This window comes from Exophiala viscosa, assembly GCF_022695815.1.
Source record: "Exophiala viscosa unplaced genomic scaffold EDD37scaffold_3, whole genome shotgun sequence".
In the NCBI taxonomy this organism is placed as follows: domain Eukaryota; kingdom Fungi; phylum Ascomycota; class Eurotiomycetes; order Chaetothyriales; family Herpotrichiellaceae; genus Exophiala; species Exophiala viscosa.
The window spans coordinates 477,226-498,051 of record NW_026944355.1 but is presented as its reverse complement, the minus strand read 5'-3'; the positions used below and the strand labels follow the sequence as shown (position 1 = coordinate 498,051).

At 51.3% G+C, this 20,826-nt stretch overlaps 9 protein-coding genes across 9 annotated transcripts; 4 read left to right on the top strand and 5 right to left on the bottom strand.

Annotated features, from left to right (window-relative positions):
* The first annotated feature begins 502 nt into the window (after window positions 1-502).
* On the top strand, window positions 503-1,567 carry EDD37DRAFT_625380 (Fe-Mn family superoxide dismutase). The gene is made up of 3 exons (XM_062816234.1): window positions 503-764; window positions 819-1,288; window positions 1,339-1,567. Exons 1-3 carry the CDS (start codon window positions 632-634, stop codon window positions 1,426-1,428), a joined length of 693 nt encoding a protein of 230 aa, XP_062671602.1. The 5' UTR covers window positions 503-631; the 3' UTR covers window positions 1,429-1,567.
* Window positions 1,568-1,587: 20 nt separating this feature from the next.
* On the bottom strand, window positions 1,588-2,849 carry EDD37DRAFT_315337 (Mss4-like protein). The gene has a single exon (XM_062811370.1). It carries the CDS (start codon window positions 2,622-2,624, stop codon window positions 1,884-1,886), a length of 741 nt encoding a protein of 246 aa, XP_062671601.1. The 5' UTR covers window positions 2,625-2,849; the 3' UTR covers window positions 1,588-1,883.
* Window positions 2,807-4,952, bottom strand: EDD37DRAFT_678831 (MFS general substrate transporter; the record flags this gene model as incomplete). Its single annotated transcript, XM_062819666.1, has 5 exons — window positions 2,807-3,602; window positions 3,669-4,137; window positions 4,202-4,233; window positions 4,286-4,837; window positions 4,896-4,952. 5 exons carry the CDS (start codon window positions 4,950-4,952, stop codon window positions 3,075-3,077), a joined length of 1,638 nt encoding a protein of 545 aa, XP_062671600.1. The 3' UTR covers window positions 2,807-3,074.
* A 611-nt stretch (window positions 4,953-5,563) lies between these two features.
* Window positions 5,564-7,365, top strand: EDD37DRAFT_315362 (amidohydrolase 3). Its single transcript, XM_062811371.1, has one exon. It carries the CDS (start codon window positions 5,688-5,690, stop codon window positions 7,302-7,304), a length of 1,617 nt encoding a protein of 538 aa, XP_062671599.1. The 5' UTR covers window positions 5,564-5,687; the 3' UTR covers window positions 7,305-7,365.
* Window positions 7,366-8,193: 828 nt separating this feature from the next.
* EDD37DRAFT_315261 (fungal-specific transcription factor domain-containing protein) lies at window positions 8,194-10,466 on the bottom strand. Its single transcript, XM_062811369.1, has 2 exons — window positions 10,347-10,466; window positions 8,194-10,284 (listed from the first exon to the last, which is right to left on the bottom strand). The coding sequence occupies exons 1-2, from the start codon at window positions 10,401-10,403 to the stop codon at window positions 8,503-8,505; spliced, it is 1,839 nt and encodes a 612-aa protein (XP_062671598.1). The 5' UTR covers window positions 10,404-10,466; the 3' UTR covers window positions 8,194-8,502.
* Window positions 10,467-11,062: 596 nt separating this feature from the next.
* EDD37DRAFT_656834 (uncharacterized protein) lies at window positions 11,063-12,793 on the bottom strand (the record flags this gene model as incomplete). The annotated part of the gene is made up of 6 exons (XM_062818858.1): window positions 11,063-11,388; window positions 11,440-11,512; window positions 11,576-11,766; window positions 11,817-11,891; window positions 12,218-12,619; window positions 12,670-12,793. 6 exons carry the CDS (start codon window positions 12,791-12,793, stop codon window positions 11,063-11,065), a joined length of 1,191 nt encoding a protein of 396 aa, XP_062671597.1.
* Window positions 12,794-13,548: 755 nt separating this feature from the next.
* Window positions 13,549-14,974, top strand: EDD37DRAFT_678826 (Clavaminate synthase-like protein; the record flags this gene model as incomplete). The annotated part of the gene is made up of 3 exons (XM_062819665.1): window positions 13,549-13,837; window positions 13,883-14,416; window positions 14,469-14,974. The coding sequence occupies 3 exons, from the start codon at window positions 13,552-13,554 to the stop codon at window positions 14,639-14,641; spliced, it is 993 nt and encodes a 330-aa protein (XP_062671596.1). The 3' UTR covers window positions 14,642-14,974.
* Window positions 14,975-15,693: 719 nt separating this feature from the next.
* On the top strand, window positions 15,694-18,443 carry EDD37DRAFT_625364 (uncharacterized protein). The gene is made up of 2 exons (XM_062816233.1): window positions 15,694-17,491; window positions 17,544-18,443. Exons 1-2 carry the CDS (start codon window positions 16,139-16,141, stop codon window positions 18,072-18,074), a joined length of 1,884 nt encoding a protein of 627 aa, XP_062671595.1. The 5' UTR covers window positions 15,694-16,138; the 3' UTR covers window positions 18,075-18,443.
* A 511-nt stretch (window positions 18,444-18,954) lies between these two features.
* Window positions 18,955-20,067, bottom strand: EDD37DRAFT_607297 (uncharacterized protein; the record flags this gene model as incomplete). Its single annotated transcript, XM_062814965.1, has 1 exon — window positions 18,955-20,067. One exon carries the CDS (start codon window positions 20,065-20,067, stop codon window positions 18,955-18,957), a length of 1,113 nt encoding a protein of 370 aa, XP_062671594.1.
* Between the last annotated feature and the right edge of the window lie 759 nt (window positions 20,068-20,826).

Below are 20,826 nucleotides of genomic sequence, written 5' to 3'. Positions count from 1 at the left end.
ATTTGGGCGCTCATTGTCTGTATCCTCGTCGTCGTAGTCTCGAAGAGTAAAGGGCTGATCGTCTTCCGAGGAGTCACTCATTTTGTGGCTTGGAGTTTGCCGGGGGATTTGATCACTGTGAAGCCAAGTATGCACCGAGTTTGGCACTCACGTACACAGTAGATGCTCGAGAGAAGGCAGAATCATCAGCGGCGCGTTTGGCGCATGTGGCACATGTGCGTGAAGATTTGAGACTCGTAAAGAGGCAAGCCTGGGTCGACAACCGCGATGACCGATGGCTCAATACAAGATGAGTACCAACTCAATGCAATCCCCACGCTGCACACCGCACCGAACACTGTCCCAAGAGTGTTTGTCTTGTGGGTTTCGGTCTGTTCAATTTGATTCTCGCTGCAGCCTCGTGAAAAAGAAGTTGTGCCGAGATTCTGCCAGTTTAGGGCTTTGGGCCGATCCCTCAAGCGCCTAAAAGGGTGACGTAAAGGCAGGTCCATCTTCAATGCAAGCGAGGTCGCGATCTCGATATACATCGGAGCTGCGGATGTATCGCTTCTATCTTTCTTCTTTCCCCAAGTCCCTACCCTCTCTGCTACTTGATTGTAAAACCTTGTAGTTCCAGCTTCACAAACTCGCCATGGCTTCCATGCTTCGATCAGTCACTCGTCCCACAGCACTTCGAGCTGTTGCGACCACTCAACCTCTGCGATCTCTCACAACAGCCAACAAGACCTTTGTCCGAAACAAAGCAACTCTCCCTGATCTTTCCTGTAGGTACCGGATTGAAAATCTCTTAGCGGGAGAACGCTGACCAACGTTGCAAGACGACTATGGTGCTCTTGAGCCTGCCATCTCTGGCAAAATCATGGAGCTTCATCACAGCAAACATCACCAAACCTACGTAAACTCCTACAATGATGCCGCCGATAAGTACGCGGCCGCCGAAGCCAACGACGATATCGCTGCGAAAATTGCTCTACAGCCCTTGGTCAACTTCCACGGTGGTGGTCACGTCAACCACACTCTCTTCTGGGAGAACTTGGCTCCCAAGAACTCTGGAGGTGGTGAGCCTCCCTCTGGAGATCTGGCCAAGGCCATTGACAGCACATATGGAGGTTTGGAAGACTTTAAGAAGAAGTTCAACACTGCTCTGGCAGGAATCCAGGGCAGCGGTTGGGCCTGGTTGGTCAAGGACACTCAGACAGGAAACATCTCCATCCAGACATTTGCCAACCAGGACCCTGTGGTCGGTCGATACAAGCCCCTGCTGGGTGTTGATGCATGGGAGCATGCCGTAAGTGGAATTCGTCTTTCAGACCCTGTCATGTGCTGACACACGGCTAGTATTATCTTCAATACCAGAATCGAAAGGCCGAGTACTTCAGCGCCATTTGGGACGTGATCAACTGGAAGGCTGCTGAAAAGAGGTTCTGAGCGCTTTCACAAAATAACGATTGAACATCACTACATACCCTTGCTCTCCGCTGAGCATCTAATCAATCTACAGACCTTGCAGAGTTGACCAAAATCCACGATCTCTTCTGACCGAATTTCATTCCCTTTATCTATTGATCTTATTCATCTCCTGTTCAGCTCCTGCCCGTCTTGTACCCTCGATCAGATCCCCTACGAATTTGTTGTCGACCGCTTCCTCCGCGTAAGCCAGAGAATCAGGGTACGGTCGCCACACCAGCCAATCTTCCACACGAACCTCCCCCTCAGGTTGCGTCTGGAGAAGGCCTACACTAACATCTATTGTGTCAAGGCCGTGCTTCTTGTAGAAAACTGTTGCGCCGCACCTCACGCAGAAGTATCGACTCAGATCAACGGACGTCTGATACTGGCCGAGCCTTGACTTGTCGGCAAGAAAGTCATTCAAACTACTGCCATCAATTCGAACCAGACGCATTAGGCACGGTGGTCCAGGCAGTAATCTCGAAGCCAGTGACAGTCCGACACGAAGTGCAGGCGTCCATATTTGCTTCGAATCCTGCGGTGCTGCTATTGGACAACTGCTCAGGCTTGGCCAACGAGAACGCAACCTTGTGGCAATGACACCGAGCATTGAGTCGCTCCTGCCGAGATACCGGCAAGATGGTACGTCCTGCTTCCATCAACTTCGTGACTGCTTCGTCGCTGACCACTTTACTTTCTCGGCCATTCCAAAACCTGCTCATATCGGCCAGTTCTCCTTTATTGATCCAGCCCACAGCTCCTCCGTCAGCCTTGACATCTTCAACCCAGAGCTGTACACGATCTAGTTTTCCCTGAAGTCCATCTTCGTCCTCGAAATGGAGCAGTCCTGTCGCAACTTCCCATTCGTGATGCTCGCCGGCTTTATCAATGTTGATGACACTGGCGCCGCATTGTTTGCAGAACCATCTCTCACATTTCGACGATGAATTATATCTGATTAGGTTTCCGCTTTCCCAGATTTTGGTCGATATAGGTGTCGGAATGACTGCCCATGTGGTAAACAGCTGACCTGTCGTATGGCGGCATGAGTTGCAGTGGCACAAGGCAGATTTTAATGGGAACGACGACGATGGAAGCGAGAGAGAAAACGAGGTAAGTTTGCAGTGACAGTGTATCTCAACAACATAATTCTCGGTCGTCGGTTCTTCTGCCATTTTGCAATTCTGCGAGAAATTTCTTATTCGCTGTCACAAGGAATGTCTTTCTAGCTTAGCTGATACTGCTCTGCTGCTGGAATTGTAACTTCCTGGGGGCCGCCACTGCCTCGGTTTGGTGACATGAAGGGCGTACAGAAGCAGGAACCAGATGATTGGTCACGACCGAACAGTGTTCTACACGAGGACCTGGTGGCCGTTCAACTCCGCACTACCGGGGTAACTTCAGCGGCGGAACTTGACGACATGAAGGCATCCAGATTGTGACCTTACATTCCAGATGGTACAAAGGTTGCCCTTAACTCTATTTCAGCGACCTCGGACTCTATAAACTCGGGCTAATAACAACATAAAGCTGTCGACATGGTGAACGTGGAACATCGTTCCCTCTCCTCAAGCACCATCGGCGACCAGTCCGACAGTCCAAGTGATCCTGATCTCCAGTGTCGCTCAGTGAGCTTGCAAGCCATGCTCCTCCACCATGGTCCAGTAGGCCTTCGCGGTCGCCTTGCGAGTCTTCTTCCCGATGAGGATGAACAAGAAGCAAAGACCCCAGAAAAACATGCCGATGAAACCAATGGCGATATATGTGTTCTGCACACCATCGGCCGTTATCCAAGGAGTCACGGCAAAACCAAACCCGAAACCCATCGTGTTACGAATGCAGATCATGGTAACGAGGCCATCGCCAGAGACTTCTTTGTACGAGTCGATGATGTAGTTGATGGCGATTGCACTTCCAATGGGGAATGTGCCGACGATAAACGCCAGACCGAAAGCAATGCCCACCCATGACACGCCTTGTTTGGCTCCGACACCGAACAGGATGCAACCGGCAGGGTGCAGTACGAAGGGGACCACTGCCATCCAAAGTCGGTACTCTGGCTCGAAAATGCCACCCTTGCGTCGGGACATCCACACAGCGAATTTATTAGCAGCAACACCAGCGAACAAACATCCGATAGTGCAACCGATGAACTGTGGCGATTGAGTCAGCACCGGATTTTATCAGGCAGGAAATTGACACAAGCCGGAGGGACTTACGGGAGCAAGGAACATGAGACCGATCGCGTCGGTTGACATGTTGTATGGTTCAGCGGCCAGGACCAAAGCAATTGTGTCAACGACAACGTTGAACCAGGAGAGCACCGATCCGACAAGAATTCCGGCGAAGGTGATAACAGGGAAGCGTAGCAAGGCGAAGGGCATCCACATGTGGCGCAAGTAGTTATTGGGCTGGCCGGGGCGACGAGCACCCCAGAACTTGAGTTTCTGCGCAAAGGATTTCTTGGTACTGGTCATGCCAACTTCAGTCTGAGGAGATTGCGAGGTGACCGTTTGCTTCTCGGTTGTGGTTCCGGTAAATCCCTCATCCGAGGCGCTTTCTTCGACGACGTCCAAAGCTTCCTCCTGGATTGGGGGGCGATAAAACATGGTCTCCTCCAGAAAGAAGAACATGATCAACGTACAGCCAGCTGAGATGATGGCCGCAACCCACTGGATCCATTTCCAGCTGTGAAAGTGTCAGTTTGGAAAACTACAAACAAGCAGGGCAGCTAGAAGCTATGTGAACATACCCTAAATACTGAGCGATGTACCCGGCTGGCACCTGTGATCCGGTCAGCACGTCAGACAGCGACTGCATCAGAGACATCACTTACGGCTCCAAGGAAGGGGATGCCAAAAAGAATCCAGCAGTACATCCCGATCCAAAAGCCTCGGTCGTGGGCAAAGAAGACATCAGACATGCAGACCTCAATCATTGTTTCGATAGGTCCGTACATGAACCCGATGATGATTCGATTGGCGTACCATTCGCCGGTGGACGTGACATACGAGGTCCAAACGGAACAGGCGATCATACCCAACGCGCCAGCAAGGAGACATGGTCGCCGTCCAAACGTCAAACCCATTGGTTGCCACAGAAGCCAGTTGCTCCAGCCGAAGAAAAAGTACTGCACACTGATGCCCTGGTTGAGTGTTGAGATAGGGATGCCTGTTTCCGCTGACATATCCACCTCTGCAGCGGAGAGCAAAGTGGTCATGATGTCGGCCGAAAAGACGGCCAGTAGCAAAAGGCAGGCGCACAGGAGTTTGCGGCCTTTGGACCAGTTGAGCGGATCATCGTACTCGTTGGTTGGCTGAGGCAGGAGAACAATATCCTTTTGACCACCCTCATTATGCTTGACGTGGAGTGTTCCAGCTAAATCGACCTGAATTCGGAAGTCAGCCCAACTCCAAAGGCATGAAGTACTGGGTTATGGGGCTTACCAGATGGACTGTTCCTGGAATTACGTCGGTGTGCATGGTATGGTGCGCAGGCGCCATTGTGAAGTCTTGTCAAGAAGGACAGCACTCTTCAGGATTTGCAATTGAAGTACAACCTACGACCCCGGGCCTGAAGAGTCCACCGGTCATATATACATCAACCGCAAGTCGCTATGTCAATTACTTCACCATCAAGACACAGGCCAAGATTCCCGATACCAACTACCCCGTATCTAGGTGCGTTATCATTGCTCGGAAAGATTCCTGTTGGATCTCTCGTGTTGGTGTTATCGCGCTGGGGGCCCCCTCGCCCACTTTTCGAGAAAGGCAAGCTACCAAGAGGTCCCAACCTGCCTTGTGAGAACCCGCTGCCATTCACCCAGTCTATGTCGAGTAAATGGCCAATCAAATTAGGTGTCTGGCGGACAAGGCTTGCCCTGGGTTGGCTGCCTATCATATTACCCTATTCAGTATGGATCCGTCCTGCTGCCAATTCGCTAGCGTGGATATATTGCTGGATCCTATCAACTCCAACACCATTATCTTAGCGACTATCCATATCTATCCGACCCGCATCGAGAGCTGATATGGGACACGCGTAGCAAAGACCGAAGACGCGAGCTTTGTTTGTGGACATGAGGGGCACAGCTCAAGCTTAGGCAGCTCAGCAAGCTCGAGCTACAAGATGGAGGGGTTGAAAAGGCGCAGAAATGGCCGCGTTGCGAGGGAAAAATCGCTGGTCCTCTTTCAATCTCTTCTTGCAGTATTCCTTGAAGTATCACCACAATCGCAAATATGGCCACCGTCTACGTGAACGGCAATGTTTACACCGTCGACCCCAGCACTCCCACAGCCGAGGCTTTCCTTGTCAAGGAAGATGGCACATTCGGTGAGGTCGGCTCGAGCGCCGAATTGACCAAGCTCGCGGAAAAGACAGGTGCCAAAGTGGTTGACCTTAAAGGCGAGTTCGTCATGCCTGGTATGCACGACGCGCACATCCATATTCTGGCAGCAGCAGAGAAACATCTCTTCAACGCCAAACTTGGCCTGGAAGCAGGACCCGAAGAGATCGTCCACAAACTCACGGACTACAAGTCATCGTGCGGCCATCTCGAATCCGTCGGAAACTGGCTCATCGGCAACTTCTACCACTATGCGCACTTTCCCAACGGCAAGCCCGACCGCAAATTCCTCGACGATGCGTTCGGCGACCAACCGATTGTCATTCGCGAGTACACCACTCACTGCATCTTCGCCAACACGGCAGCCCTCAAGGCCGCACTTTATGAGGACAGCCCGGAGGACCCCTGGGACGGATGGTACGTCAGGCGGGATGACGGGACCATTACGGGTGAATTGGTCGAAGGCGCAGCCAAGAGGCTCTTCGCCGCGATTCCCAAGGGAAGTCCCGAGATGCATCTCGAGGCAATGGAATACGGAGTCAAGATGTTGAACAGGTTCGGCTTCACCGCGGCGCAAGAAGCCTCCGCCAACGCCATCTACCTCGAAGCCGCCAAGAAGCTCGACGACATGGGCAAGCTGACGATCAACCTCGACGCGCACGTCGTGTATTGGGGCGCAGCCTTCAGTCAAGAAGTTCCGGAGACGCTGATCCACAGCATCAACGCTGCGTACAAGTACGAGACCAAGCACTTCAACCCGAACTTTGTCAAGTTCTGGCTGGACGGTGTCCCGTGGGCACCGCATTTCACTCAGTGCTCACTCACCGAGGAGGGCAAGACCGACTTCAAGAAGATTTTGGTCCCGCCCAAGATCTTCGAGGAGGCCATCGAGCGTTTCGACAAGGAAGGCCGAACATGCAAAGTGCACGTCTGCGGCCAGGGTTCTGCACGTTACGCCCTCGACGTCTTCGAGGAGCTGCGCAAGCGCCGCCCCAACGGGCCCCGCCACGAGCTGGCTCACAACATGGACGTCCACCCAGGCGACTTCGACCGCTACAAGCCACTCCGAATCACCGCCGAGATGTCTCCTGCCATCTGGCACGAGCCTACGATGCAACCCGAGCAGAACCCCTTGTCGGTCTACCCGTTCACTCACCTGCGCAAGGCTGGCGCCCTCCTCACAATCGGTTCTGACTGGGTGTTCGCGCCCGAGACACCCAACATTTTCCCCGGTCTGCAGGCTCTCCAGGAGGGCCGTCCGGGCTGGGAATTGGAAAGAGATGATCTGATTCGTATCATTACAATTGACGGTGCAAAGGCTGTCGGCAGAGACCCCAAGGAGGGTACCATCACTCAGGGCAAGTTGGCCAACTTCATTATCTTGGACAGGGACTTGAGTACCGCGAAGGAGATCGGCACGACGATCGTGCTGAAGACTTTCTTCGAGGGTACCCAGGTGTATGACTACGAGAGTGATGAACTCAAGCACTTCCAGGGACGCCCTGGTTAGGCCCAGCAGCCTGGGTGGAAGATCGATAGACTTCTCAAATAGCTACACAATTAGTATGAACCTAGTAAGAATGGCCATGCCCAGAAAAGTGTCACCTCGAACCGTTATTGGTAAGTCACCCACAGTCAGAAAGTAGGAGTTCGCAAAATGTCTACCAACGGCTAGTGATCCGCACGGTGCCTGATGGCCCGTCATATCTTGAACCAAACGGATGCGATTACGGGCGGTGCGAGGCCGTGTGCTCCACAGTTTCGCATTCGTATGTCCGCGCTTTATCACATGCAATTGCGAGCCTCTCAGGTTAAACGTTATATTGCTGACTGTGCTCGCAAAGCAGGTTGTGATGCGCCGATCCGGTGGAAGGCGCGGCACAACAGCGTGGACGTCCAAGTGCTGTACTCCATCTCGACTGCTAAAAGGTTCATTCGAGACACGGCAAAAAACACTGATAGAGTGATAACCAGGGGCACTATAGGTGGCACTAGCCCCTTGCAGTAGTTACCGTATACCCCCAAAAAGGTTTGATGAACGCCTCTTTGAAGGCTAAATCCGGATTGGCCGGTGGATAGATAGCTCGCCATACTCGCTTTGATCTCCGATTCGCAGAATCCACGAAGATCTGAGGTCGGATATGATATCGCGCCGAAGATAGCACGCCCGCAACTCCACGATTGTCGGAAAATTTCACGAGTGATGTTATCGTTATCTTTCCGAGTCCGCAATTGTGGAACAATCCGTAGTCAGTACTCGGATCTTGCCCTGACGCTGTTATCGATGCGGGCTGAAATCCGTACGCGTTATCGCCCGTGCTCGTGTTATTGATATTCAGTGGCGCTTTTCCGTCGCAATCCGAGAGTTCTCCAACCAGGCTCCCAAACGGGCAAGCGAGCCTTGCTATCAAACCTTTGAAACAAATGCTTGGTGGTGGGTCATTAGGCGTACCACCCTTCCATGTTTAGGCTAGCCTTGACTCCGCGTCCACTGCATATACAGTGTACCTCGAACATGTGACAATCTATTGGCAGGGCCAAAATAGATGGTGTCCAGAGACGGGAATGCTAACGACTTGGCAAATATCAAGGCTGAAATTCAGACGCCTGCGCAGCTCGGCCTGGAAGTACCGACAGGGTCGTGGGATGCAATAGCAGTCATCATTGCCGGCGTCATGTCCCGCGAGATGGGTTTGTTCCTGATACCATCAACCCAAAGTCGTTTCCCAACCCTTGTCTGTCATCACATCCATCCAATAGACGTCCGCCATACCCTTATCGATGTGCTCCCAGGTTAGAGTCACGATTTGTATCATCTGCCTCAGCGGTTTGGCTGGGAGTACGTGCTCGAAAGTCGAGAGCCTTGAAATAACGAACTTCCTGGCATCGAGCACTTCGACGGCGCTAGGGCCAGCTACCGCTGGCTCTATGCCCTCCACGAGCCCGTTGGTCTGTTCTGATGCCGACGGAATAGTCAATTCACTGGCCACTGCCACGAAGAAGAATGGCTGCACGCATTTGGTGGCCGACTCAATAGGAAGTGTTCTGAGGAGGTCCACGATTTCCACTGCAAACGCCGTAAGCCTTTGGTTCATGCCATCTGGAGAGATTCTGTCTGGATCATAGAAATCCAGTTGCGCCCGGTCAGTGCCATAATCTGATAGTAGATCCGGGAAGACACGGTATAATTGTAGTAAGCCAGTCAAACGATATAGTTCTGCGATGGTAATGAGATGTTTGACGGGTGTTTGGACGTCTCCTGGATTGATGATTGCTTCCTCTGCAGGTAATTGTAATCCTCGCAGCCTTTGAGCGAGCTCCTCAGCTTTATTGATGACCTTGTAACTCTCGTCAATGTCGGCCAAGGATGTGAAAAGGGGCCGATTTTTGATGCGTTGCCGCTCCTTCCTGACCAGGCGGCCCACCTCAAAGACAAGGACTTGAGCTTCTCTTGCGACTCCTGTCCAGGGATGTGGGAAACTTGGCTCAAGCATATCGTGAGAATCGGAGCTTGATATTTCAGGGCCTTGTGTAAGTGGAAGTGCCACCGAGACGTCACTGACATAGGATAAGAGCATCTCCCAGTAGATCATTGCTTCTTTGAAGAATTGTAAGTTGCGTTTGTTGTTGACTTCTAGGAAAGCTGGCGTCTGTCCGGTCGTCAATGCAGCCATGATCGTGCGGGCCTGGTTGAAGTGTTCGCGGCCAAGATCGTTCGGATTGTGCCAACTGGCTGAAAGACCAAGCATGATCAGAGTCAACAATGACCCTGTCTCGACCTTTGAGTCACGAATATCGGCTTCGACACAAGTCATCGCAGCATGTCGCAACTTGTCACCAACTGTGTGCAGACTCGGCACCACGTCGGACAAACAGGCAGCTGCCATGCTCTGCAGGACGTAAAAGACAGAATTGGAAGTCTGCCATAGTTTCGACACCGTAGATCGGAATGGGTTGAAGTGGCTGTCGTAGCAGGAAAAGATACCTGCCACTTCTTTGAAGTAATACTCGACCAAGAGTGATGAATAGTCGTTCATTCCTCGAGAAGGGTTTTCAGATGAGCTCATTGGGTCCAGCTGGGCAGATTTCCTGATTGCCTCGACAGCAAAAGATTGAGAACGACCACGGCGGATGAGCGATGTTGAAGAAGTGACACCATTATCGGCAATTGACGCAGCCGCGGTGGCTGTCGTAGCAGGTATAGTGATGGATGAGGTGGCCTCGAAGACTTTGGGGCTGGTGTCTTCCCAGTCATGGTCTTCAGCAGTAGACCACGGTACATCGAAGATAGAGTCCGTTGCTAGAGGATCGAAGTCAAAGATATCATGATGACCAACGCTGGTAGTGTCGTCGACAGGAACAGACGTTGAGAAATCTGACTGAGAGAAGGGCTCAGGAGTAGCGACCTCAGTCAACTGGCTATAACCTGGACAGATTGTATTTCTCTTCTGACAGCGGATGCAACGTGGTCGTGTTTCGTCGCATTTTAACTGGGGAAAGAACGCAGGTCAGCAGGTACGTTGCAGGGCCAAGGCATAGTGGTCAACCATACCTTCCTTTCCTTGCAGCGAGCACACCCTGTGCGAGACCTCTTGATGCCACCGCGCATTTTTGCCCTGCTAGGTAATACTATCCAACGTTACAAATGTGGTGTACGCAAAGTCACGAGCCTCTTTCATAAGTCAATAACAAAGACATTTTCCGATAAGACTTGGAGGGGTTCCAGGCCTGGCACAAGGACCTGGACTCAAATAAACTCTTACCTGCCAATGGGTGAGAAGTTAACAGACATCATAGACCAGAGATCAGGGTTGCTTCTTCCTTTCAATGCTTCTCATTGGTCGATGTCAAGCTTTTGAGGTACGGACTGGGGGTCAAGCAGAATGGATTGGAGATCGAATGGGACGACGTGCGATCGCCGCAGTGTCCGTGAGTGGGAAGTTAGTATCGAGTGGGAGATACCGCGAGACGGATAGTCGGATTGGGAAGGGGCTAAATGAGTGGAGGAAGGCGCAATATCCGCCGTTGATACCCGGCCGATACGGTGGGCCCAGGGTTCTTCCGGAGCACAATGAATATTCGAGCAACTGCGCATGTACTGTGGAACAAGAAACAAGGTGTGGTAAGGACACGAAGTCACAATAAAAGGGTATCTGCATACCTAGTAGTAATGCGAGTCCAGAGTCCAATTTGCTAGAACATGATTCATTACATGTCGAGTGCCGGCTCCCTCAACGATATGCAGTCACGAGTTTGGATCAGATCAGATCAGAAGGGGAATGCACCTTCTTCTTTGGTCTCCATGACTCCGTTTTCCACCTGCAGACGGTGTTGTTCGTCGAGGTAAGGTAAGAGGATGTGTTCCCAGTGTTTCTTTCCCTTATATTTCGAAACGGTGTCGTCCCAGCTGCGAATTGCCTCAGCCAGACGACCTGGAATATGAGGTTCTTGAGCAATGACGGTGATCGGTTCGAAGTATGTTCGGACAGTGAACAAGAGGGATTTTGATCGAGGTAGACGTCGCAGGGTTTGGCGTTCGGAGCGGAAATGAACCTCTTCCACATGAAGGTTGGTGCTATCAGACCGTTCCCAGGCTGCATGACGGTCAGCATGCAATATTCTAGTCAATGAATTGGAACACTTACATGCGACTTCACTTCCGTCCTGATCGCCCATACGATGGGACCAGTGGAGGCCATCATCTAATTGAATGAAAAACTAGAGCATAATTGCCTCAGATATTGTCCTGACATGGAGATGAATATACTAGAAGAGACTTACATTGTTGCGGGTGATCGGCTTGTCCACAGTCATTGTCTTGAAGTATCGATTCATGGATTTCATGAGCTTCTCTTCGTAATGAGGAACGCCTGCTTCGATATGCAGAGTGTCCAGAGACATGCGATACTTTTCATGTAGTCGCCAGAATCCTGGCAGACAGACAGCACCAGCGTCCAGATGATATTGTCCATCTGTTCAATATGCTTAGCTGGCGCAATTATGTATCAAGGCTAACACATACCTTCCTCCTCGACCATCAATATGAGATCATCCTGGACCATCAAAGCAGCATGTGCCAAAGCTTTTGCTGCATCAGCTGCGCAACATGTTGTGTCAGTATTCATAACATGTACAGCGAGCCTGTTTCCAAAAAAAAAGTGGCACAGCCTGAACCCCATGGCTGGTCAGGTTCAAGTAGATACCGTTCTTGTTGTCAGTCAGGAGCCCTTCACACGCAACGATATAGCGTTGGCCATTGGTAGCGGGGTGGCCATCAGCTCTGCACAGTGCTTATGTCTTGCTGTCGAGGCTTACGCTGTTGTGAACCAGCTTGACTTTGAACTTGTGTCTTCGATGAAGGTCCGTCAGACGGTGCCACTTTTTCTGGAAACAGGCTCGACAGATCAGTGATGGCAAGCTTACTCTCAGGGAAAGGGAACTGTTCTCCTGTTGCCACATTACGGACATAGTCGCCTTCGAGCTTGAAGACTCGTGGGTACCGGTGAGTGAGGTACATAGCTATTTCTTCGTACGTCTCGCAGCAGGCGTCTCGGACATTTGGGTTGTCGAGGTATTGGACATGACTCTTGAAGTCCTTCTTCAACTCTTGCGCCTTGATGTCGTGATATTCCATGAAGTTGGAATCCATCTCAATCAGATCATCCCACTCGACTTTCCTGAGGCCCATGGTGATGAAATTGGGCCCATGTTTGCAGGGCCTGTATAGTATGGGTGCATTGAGATCCTTTTCGCTAAGATCGAGGGGCTTTGGTGCCGGTGTCTGGAACAGGGGCTCGGACTTTGGCACCGATTCCACGTGTGCTTCTATCAATCATTAGCAAACACATGCGCTGCAGACGATATGATACTGTTACCACTTTTGGGCGCTCTTCGGACAAGCAGAATAACAACCCATGAGACCAGTCCGCCAGCAAGAATAACCCAAAATATGTTGGTGACGGCCTTGGCTTGAGCAACGTTCCATGTCTGCGATATCATCTTCATCTCCGGCGCCTTTGGCGCTCGGACCCAATTACAGTAAGAGTTTTGTGCTGTTACCACCAGGTTGGATGCGGGAATAATAGCAAGATTAACACATCCCAATGATGTGGTATCGCCACGGGCTAGACTTGGCGAACAGCGTTCATTGATGACACGAACCTTGCCTTCAGCAATGTTAGAATGCTTGTGGAAGTATGTCAGGCTATCATCGCCCGAGTTGATAAGGATCCGAGTACACTTACATAAGATCCGAATCTCGTTTCGCGGAGAATGAGGAAACTGTGATGTTCGGAAAGATACCTCCTCACAATGGTCCGGTTGCTGGCACGCACACGGCTTTCGAAGAACGAGTGCCTCGCAAGATAGGATCTTACAGATAAACGAAAAGCAAAAGTACGATGCACATTAATTAGTGCTACAGTATTGACTCCACGGTCTCCCACAAATTCAGGGCCACTGAGGTCTGGGCAGTTGCAGATATTCTACCTCGGCGCATGGGTTTTGCTTCCCCGGACTTCTGCACCGGTTTGATAGTGATAAGCACCGTTCCACGGACTTCCCCGGATTCGATATAAAGGATTATATCATGTCCTGTCCATTCTGCCACTGCAAGCAGCACGCATAGCCGAAAGACAAGCTATTGCATCCAGGGCGTAAGAATGGCAGACATCTTACGCACCACGCCAGACGGATATCGGGAAGTCAGGACTGGCTTGGGATGGCGGCGAATGTTGTCTCCGACCAGCAGTGAAGCGATGACCCAACTTCCTGTCATTGATATGGGTGATGCTGTTCACCCAGACCTGGATCGTCGGAAGGCTGTTGCGCGGAAAGTGTGCGATGCAGCCATCAGCTCGGGTTTCTTCTATATTAGCAATCACGGCGTCCCAGACGCGGCGGTCGGGTCCATCATGACGGAAACGAAACGATTCTTTCACGACTTGACGTTGGAGCAGAAGATGGAGTACGACACGGAGAAGCACGACCACTATTATGGATATTACCCGATCAAGCTGAACCCGAACCAGCCTGCCGGAGCCAGTGAGTAGCACATTTAAAGTCCAAGTCGTTTGCTGACCATAGGAGAGCTTAACGAGGGTATCAACTATGGTTATGAGGCTTCTGTGGATCCGAATGCTGTGGACCAGCAGAACAATGGAGACAATTGGTGGCCTTCGGAAGGTCGACTCCCGGGGTATCGGGACAACGTCAATCAATACATGGGACAGGCTCTCAAGCTGAGTCGATGCCTGCTGCGAATGTTCGCCTTAGGTCTGGGTTTTGGCGAAAACGAATTCGATTACCTCGCAACGCGACCCTACTCGATATTGAAGATGGCTCATTATCCGGGAGAGTTATCTGGAACAGAGGAGCCCTCGTCGATACGTCCCCATACTGATTTTGAGCTATTGACTATTCTGCTGCAAGACACGGTACCCTCGCTCGAGGTCTTGTCCAATACTGGACAGTGGATTCAAGCGAAGCCGATTCCCGGCACGTTCGTGGTGAACATTGGCGACTCCTTGTCAATGCTGACGAACGGGCTCTTCATGTCAACGATGCACAGAGTGCTGAATACAACACGGCGTGCGCGATACTCGGTGCCTTTTTTCCTAGGTGGTAAGTTGACTCTGCAGGCGTACTTGGCCCTATCATGCTCATGGACTTTCAGCAAATCAGGAAGCGGTCATCAAGGCGCTCGACAAATTTGTGACGTCTGAGAATCCGGCGAGATTTCAGCCTATGACTTCTGGTGAATATATTCGGAGGTCGCTACAACTCGTTTACACCAAGCCACACACGGAACTGATTCATGAGACCATTGAAATTCAAGCGCAAGGATGATTGATGACGACTTGAAGACATAGGGATAGTCACAGACTCGCTCTTCCTGCCAGTAGTATCACGGCCCCGGGCCAGAGAAAGACTCAAGAGACGAGAAGAATGCCCCTCTTACACCTCATATCACAGCACAGGCGAAAAGTGCTTGCATCAAAAATATTGGCCGAAATGTCCCTCGCTTGGTGTGACAGGCCGATGTAGACATTGACACGAGGCTAGCCGTGACACCTTCTTGCACTCAACTTCTCTCCGCGCTGTGTTACGGCCCACAACTCTTTATATTTTTCTCTCAACATGGCAATGGCTGCAAGAACGCGAGTGCGGGTTGGATGACAGAGCACGATATAGGTCGCAAATGTCCAAATTGGACGAAATTGTGTCTCTTCGCCACGACAGACAGTAGTTCACCGGGCTTTCTGATGCAAATAAGAAAAGTTGACATATGTTAAGGTGGAACAGTGTGGAAAGCGAGTGGAGGGCAAAATCATAAGATGTACTTCCGAGCTGCGTAATTCTCCCATTTTGACATTTGTGAGTGACATGTGGCAGGGAAGACGCCTTCGTGCTGCTCGACAAGCAAACGATCACAGTGTGAGTGTGAGTCTAAGAGAAAAGTGAGATGGAGATGAAACACGTGTGTTGCTTGCTTGACCCCTGATTTTGGTGATTCAATAGATGATGTTCAACACCACAACTTCTGAATATCGCAGAGCCTTACCCAAGGCCGTTCTGGAAGCCTGATTGTTTGTGCACGAGCAGTCTGCTAATCTGTCATGTCTCTCTCCAATCCCACTCGCCACGGCTCATCATCTCGATGACTGCACGAACACAGCCATATGGTCGATGCTCATGTAGACGTGTCAAATGTGCAATCTCGCTGGTGTCTCCGCCTAAGATGCAGGTACGGCGGCGCCTAAACTCATTTGAGGCTTAGGCGCCTCTGGTGGCTGTCAGCTAAAACCAGGCACACCAATCATGTCTGTGAAAAGCCATGCAAAGGAGTCTTTTTCGAATTCCCGCAGTTGATTCTATTTTCCCAATCAATCAATCCATCTCCACACCTTGTCGCTGTTGCTCAATGCTCACCACCTGCTCATCAATTCTCACTTGTCACCGCGCGTCTACTGCCACTCTAACTTGATTACCTACTCTCTCTCATCAGCGTGATTCTTCTTTTCGAGCCCTCATGTTGTAGGCGCACTTTTTTTCTTTGACTTCAGAGCCGACGTGACTGCACGGCCTCTTCGATTCTTCTTCTCTCCCTATTGTTCCTATTCAACCAAGTGACGATTGTCGCCCTTCCTTTACCGACAATCGCCTATCAATTTATCCTTGATACATTCTTCGGTCGATCTCCTCGATTCATCAGGCCTGCATCCGGAGTACAGGTCGATCCATAAGTCGATACGGAATACCAAAACTTCGGAGGCGCGAACGACCAAATAACATTGCCGTGGCACCTCTTACTTAGAGACACACTTCGGTGGACACAAGGTCGAAATGGATCTTTCTCACAGATATTTTCATGAGTTGGGAAAGCGCGCAGATTCTGTCACCACGGATGATGGCACAGTGTACTCGGTGGTCTATGTCACCGCGTCGCCAACATTCACCGGTGTCATTGGTGGCTATACAACATTAAGTGATGGTGATGATGATACAACCGCGGCAGCGACTGCTACCAGTGGAGATGCTGAAGCGGCCGAAACAGCTTCAGTCGAATACAGTACCAACGCAGCAGAGACAATTACTGCGGCCACTTCCTATGATGCTTTTGGTACTACTTCTACAAGCGCAACAACCGCAAAAAGCGCAACAAGTGACACAGTCGTGGACGCGAGCCCTACAACCACCTATTCACGAAACAATGTCGCTGAAACATCATCATCCTCCACTTCTGCCACAAACGCGTCAACTGCGGCGTCCTCGTCGTCTTCAACAAATGCTGCAAGCTCCGACAACACTTCCAGCTCCTCCAGCTCTTCCAGCAGTGGGATGTCAACAGGAGCGAAGGCCGGTGTCGCCATTGGTGTTATCGCCGTCATTGGGCTTCTTGCCGTCTTCTTACTCTGGTTCCTTGGAAAGAAGAGAAAACAGCGGGAGGCTGAAGCAAACAAAGACAACGAAAAGTCCGCTTACGATACTGGCGCCGCTGCTACAGAAATGGCCGACCGAAGCCCAATTACTGCTTCCCACAATCCTGCTCCACGACTGAGTCTCCGACCTATCTCACACACAATGGGAGCGTTGTTGGCTGCTGGATCTATGGCTTCCAACAACCAGTCAAGGCCTGCTCAGGCTCGTAACATGAGCCCATCACCTCAACCACGCGGACCCAGCCCAGCTCCTAAAGTCTCAGAAGAACGACAGGATCCGTTCGCCGATCCACAAATGAATCCATTTGCTGATCCTGAGAAATCTGCCATGGCTCCGAGCCCAATTGTGGTACCAGCCCCTGTTGCGAAGCCTGCTCCTATCGTCCCAGTTGCGGCTGCTGCGGCCCCTGTCACTCGCAAACCTATTCCCGCGACCAAGTCTGAGGAAGCCTCTGCTGGTACCGGCGCAGCATCAGCTCTCGAGGCGACAACCGCTCCTACGTCGACATATGACCTTGTTACAGAGCCTGCTCCTATGGCTTCTAGTACACCTGGACCTGTCCCAGAAGATGCTTCCAAGGCCGCTCCGTCCGCTATTGAGGCTGCGACTGCTGCTGCTGTCGTTGCTCCTTCCAGCGAGCCATCTCAGGGCAACGTTTACCGCGTTATGATGGATTTCGCACCCTCCATGGAAGACGAACTGGAATTGAAGTCTGGTCAGCTCGTTCGAATGTTGCACGAGTACGACGATGGATGGGTAAGTCCCTTGCAATGACTGAGGCTGACACGATACTGACCTTTATTGATAGGCTCTGTGTATTCGACTTGACCGTTCTCAACAAGGTGTTGTCCCTCGAACATGTCTTGCCGCAAAGCCATCCAAGCCAAAGCCATCACATCTCAACCAGTACGCTCGACCACCAGCGCCAGGACCGAACGCTCCTCCAATGTCTCCTGCCGGTAGCCCACGGAACTTCAGTGCACCGCGACCTGTTGGAGCTCCAGGACGCCCGATGTCTCCTGCAGGACACTCACGTGGACACTCTCGATCAATGAGTGCAGCTGGTCCACAGATGCCGCCTGCTGCGAGATCTATGAGTCCTTCACGAGCATTGAGTCCAGGACCAGGCCATTTCAACCAAGCTCCACGACCACTATCTCCAGGTCCTCGACCTCAACAAAAGCGCAGCATGTCACCAACACCAGCTAGATCGACACCAATGGCAGACGTTACAAGACGGCGAAGCAATTCTGCCAGCATTGTTCGCGAAAAGCGAAACTCCCCTGTTGGACCCTCGAAGCTAGGACCTGGCCCATCGGCGCCCGGCACTGCGTTGTGATTGATATTGCGACGGCAATTGACAGATCTTGTACCACGAAAACGAATCCACAAATGCTTCCAACACACTTGTGCAAACACGTGCTTGACGATTCCGCTATCTTTATGCTTGGTCGGCAATAGCATGTCTTGATGGGCATGTTCCTCTCTTATTATTATTTTAGTCCTCTACTAGTCGAGATTTCCAGCACTTGCTCAAACAGTGGGCGCAACGTGGTTTAGCACTGGCGATGTACGCCCTATGTGGGCTGGTTGATACAGGAGTAGGGTGTCAACACAAGTGAACATAGTGCACATGTATCACGCGGCAGTAAATAGCTAATGCATGCTTCAATAGTACTGATACAAATCTTTGCTACCACTTGATTGCTCCTTGTTAAAACGCCAGGAAAGATAGTACTTCGTATATAATTGTCAGTCCGTGGGTGTCAATTCTCAAACGGCTATGTTCACCAGTGTTTCTTCAGGCCTGACTCTGCCTTGTGCGAGGTGTCACTATCTGCCGGATCATCCAAGAAAGTCAGGCCAGTTTGGTGTCAATGGCTTAGATGGGTCATACCAGATCACGAAGAGGACGAATACCAGCAACACCAACAGAGCACTGCCCAGAGAAACTAACCTCCTTCTAACAGTGGACGTTGCCTCTGAGGTGGTAACCTCGGTAGATCCGCTTGGCATGAACATCCAGGAATAGAGCTTCACATCAGGACCAACATGAGCAGCAGCCACGCACTCTTGAATAGTCCATCGAAGCTTCTGTCGACAACATAGTACATCAGTGTATGCGGCTGGAAGTATGTAGAATGCTCCTTGCCGCATCCTTTAGATGAGGGCGTGCAATGCTGCTTTAGATAAGATGAACCCGAGAAATGCAGCCAAACCTAGTAGACTGCGTACAAGATACCGAAAGCCCCCTTCTTGCAGAGGCCTGGAATGGCGATCGTACCACAGACCCACCACAGCAAACCATAGATAATGAAGTATTTCTTGACCATGGCTGCTGCTTCCACATCACTGATTCCCACGTGGTCTCTGAGAAATCTGAGGAAGCCGGTGGCATCCTTGGGAAGCCAAGGATGAGTGAAAGCGAGATAGGCCAGATATCCGAAGAAGGACAAATGCAGGAACATGCAGATAAACTTCCAGCGTCGTTGCGGCCCAAGTTCGATATCGAGGATTCTTAGCATACGAATCGTGCTCGTCATTTGCAACTCGTCCAACTCTCGCCAATGAAGAAGGACCAAGAGCGCTTGAATCGCCACCCCGTCCAGTACTAGGAAAACGCCAGCGACGACAAGCCAGCGATTACCATTAACAATCACAACTTTGATGAGGACTGCGAGCTCTGTAAAGGCGGCTAAAAGATCGATGCGCAGCTCTTTGTGGGCCAGGACACTGGATCCCAAAGCTTCGTGAAGGATTCGAGATTTTTCTGTCATCGGGTCCAAGGCATGGCTTCGATTGGCCTCGAGAGTCCAGTCCGCTGCTGGCACTGTAGAATGGGATGCATCCTGCCTTTGGCTCATGGCAATATCTCCGCGTCCATGCTGTGGTGTCGTCTGAGAGACTGCATGTGGCACGCTCTGGTCGTCCTTGTCCAAAAAACTTCCGGTCAACAACTTCTGCATCAATACGGCCGAATCGTCACTGCAAAGACCTCCTCGTAGTAGAAGAAGGCCACCGGCGGCCTCCCGGAGGCTTCTGAGCAGTGCCGGACGCTTTTCCTTCACCGAACGAAAAACAACACATCCGAGGTGCCAGAAAATGATGAGACACTCGACGAACGATGATATGGGATTGCAACGCCAGAAGAATCGGCCGGACTGGCTGAGGAGACTTCCATATGGTTGAGTGATCTGGCACAGCTGCAGAGTCAAGAACATCCCAATGACGTTCGCGCGGGTGAACTCATTGCTGTTATCAGAGCCGGCAAGGACCGTCACGTTCGACGGGAGGACAGTGGTGTTCCACGAAGTAAGAGTAGTGTTAGCCATGCTCGATGTGCGTATTATTCAACATCGTGCTACAAAGCGCAGAGACAGGGGCTTTATAACACTTCTTCCGCATCTTCACATGGGCAGCTCGAGGTCAAAAAAGGGGCTTGAGGCTGTAATGAAGACTCAAAGTGAGCCTCAAATCGATGATTTGGTCTTGCGCATACTTACCTTGGCACGCAGCTTCAATTGGCATTGCCTCTATACAAACCTGTTTTGACGAAAGGTTTTTGCAGATAGGGGTATGGTTGTGGTGTTACGTGTTCCAGTGCTTGCCCAGCACCTTGGGAGATGGTGACCAGTGACAGCAGTTGATCTTATCTTATCTCTTGGCGTCAAAAAGTTGTTGGTCCTGCGACTTTAAATTTCCTCCGCGCTCTCTTCCTTCTCTTCTTCTCTCAACTACAGTTCTGTGTCACAACGATCCCTTCCTCCTGTTCTCCTTCGGGAGAGCGGGAAGTGCGAGGTTGATTGTTGCGACGCTCTTCGACTATTCCAGCGGAGCCATTATCTCATCCCCATTAATGTCTAACCCAGTCGACAGAACTGAGATCAACCCGAGACCTTTTCGTGCCTTTCGGGGCAAGGTTCACCTTGAGCTCGCCCTGAGACTGCCTTCGGGCACGAACGGGGCTGAATTCGGTGGGCTGAAAGTGGTGTGTAGGGAGACGTCTTATTCCCAAGCTTGGTGTTGATCCTCGTCGAGGAATGATCACTGGGCAAAACCAAGACTATTGTCTACATCCCCCTCCTGAAAAA

Excerpts from the sequence above, each read along its gene's own strand:
- EDD37DRAFT_625380 (XM_062816234.1), top strand. The coding sequence starts at position 632 with ATGGCTTCCATGCTTCGATCAGTCACTCGTCCCACAGCACTTCGAGCT. Across the intron at positions 765-818 it reads AACTCTCCCTGATCTTTCCT|ACGACTATGGTGCTCTTGAG; the intron begins GTAGGTACCGGA and ends CAACGTTGCAAG. Across the intron at positions 1,289-1,338 it reads TTGATGCATGGGAGCATGCC|TATTATCTTCAATACCAGAA; the intron begins GTAAGTGGAATT and ends ACACACGGCTAG.
- EDD37DRAFT_315337 (XM_062811370.1), bottom strand. The coding sequence starts at position 2,624 with ATGGCAGAAGAACCGACGACCGAGAATTATGTTGTTGAGATACACTGT.
- EDD37DRAFT_315362 (XM_062811371.1), top strand. The coding sequence starts at position 5,688 with ATGGCCACCGTCTACGTGAACGGCAATGTTTACACCGTCGACCCCAGC.
- EDD37DRAFT_315261 (XM_062811369.1), bottom strand. The coding sequence starts at position 10,403 with ATGCGCGGTGGCATCAAGAGGTCTCGCACAGGGTGTGCTCGCTGCAAG. Across the intron at positions 10,285-10,346 it reads CTCGCTGCAAGGAAAGGAAG|TTAAAATGCGACGAAACACG; the intron begins GTATGGTTGACC and ends TTCTTTCCCCAG.
- EDD37DRAFT_625364 (XM_062816233.1), top strand. The coding sequence starts at position 16,139 with ATGGATCTTTCTCACAGATATTTTCATGAGTTGGGAAAGCGCGCAGAT. Across the intron at positions 17,492-17,543 it reads ACGAGTACGACGATGGATGG|GCTCTGTGTATTCGACTTGA; the intron begins GTAAGTCCCTTG and ends CTTTATTGATAG.